General features: G+C 59.3%; 1 protein-coding gene across 1 annotated transcript in view; it reads left to right on the top strand.

Annotated features, from left to right (window-relative positions):
• Nucleotides 1-506: 506 nt before the first annotated feature.
• YIPF4 (Yip1 domain family member 4) overlaps nt 507-1,193 on the top strand; it is a 24,333-nt gene continuing 23,646 nt past the window's right edge. The window contains exon 1 of the mRNA XM_019527234.1: nt 507-663. Coding sequence (XP_019382779.1) covers nt 582-663 — 82 coding nt within the window. The 5' untranslated portion in view covers nt 507-581. The remainder of the gene's footprint in view (nt 664-1,193) is intronic.

Raw genomic sequence — 1,193 nt, 5'->3', positions numbered from 1 at the left:
AACCAGACAACTGGCAGTGCGGGAGGACGCCGGGCTCATTCGCGACCCGGCCGAAAAGCCAGTCCCAGCTGCCCTGTAGCACCAGCACCTCGCGCTTCTGCAGACTCAGCCACCGGCCCCAGGCCAAGTTCTGCGCCTGCGCAGTGAGCACCCGGGTGGGGGCGGGGTGGGTGACGTGGATGCTACATACATGGCAGTTGGGGGCGTGGCGATGACGGAGGCGGAAAGGCGAGGAAACATCCAAATAAAAGTGCGGGGGTGATTCTGGAACAAATCAAACCCCACCATAGGTAGGTGGGGGTTAGAGTTCTGTATTCTCCAATCAAGTCCAGCCTTACATTCGGGTCACCCGGAAGCATAGCTGAGAGGGCGGGGAGTCTCTGGAGGCGAGGTTCTCAAGCAGCCAATCAGGCGGTGCGTTACAGGCTGTCTATGGGCGGGGTGGTGCCGCGCTGGTGGAGTCGGGGCGCCGTACCGGGGGAGCTGGGCAGCAGCCGTCGCAACTGCCGCCGAGCCCCGGGCCTAGGCCCCGCCGCGTACTCGCGCCGCCCCGGCCTTCCAGGCACCGCGTTGGCGGGGACATGCAACCGCCGGGCCCTGCGCCGCCGCTCTACGCTCCTGGTAGCGGCGACTTCACCTTCGTCTCTTCCACCGACGCCGACGGTGAGAGGGGACTCTTCCCCCCCCCGGCCTGTCTGGGGTTCTTCCCCTCCTAGTGCTGGTGCTTCGGAGGTGGGTGCCCCAGTGCTCACTCACTGGCGAGTTCCTGTGAGCAATAGAAAATAAATAACCGGAGAACTTGTTTGCATATTTTCTGGTGCCTGGTATGCAGAGAAATATGCGAATAAGCCTTCTTATTTGGTTTATATCGCTCACCCTGACTGATTGAGCACTGGGTCAGAATTGAAGAATAGTCATCAGGCAGCACTGAACCCAGGCAACAGTGGGCTTCATTGGCCAGTGTGTTTATCTGTCCATGATCACCAGTGTCACCTGTATCAGCATTCCTGCGCTGAAAAATGGCAGCAGGGCACTTCAAACTCGAACACGTTCCATGAGCTTTAGTTAAGTGTGCCTGCTGCCGTTTTTTGGTACATGTGGCACTTGGGTATTTTTAATTAGCTTGGCTTGTTAATTAGAGCACTGCCCGCCCCCCCCCCCCCCCCGCACACATTAAAAAACCCTGGGGGGCC

Source organism: Gavialis gangeticus, unplaced genomic scaffold, assembly GCF_001723915.1.
Source record: "Gavialis gangeticus isolate Ggan-Ray unplaced genomic scaffold, GavGan_comp1, whole genome shotgun sequence".
In the NCBI taxonomy this organism is placed as follows: domain Eukaryota; kingdom Metazoa; phylum Chordata; order Crocodylia; family Gavialidae; genus Gavialis; species Gavialis gangeticus.
This window is presented reverse-complemented; position numbering and strand designations above follow the sequence as displayed.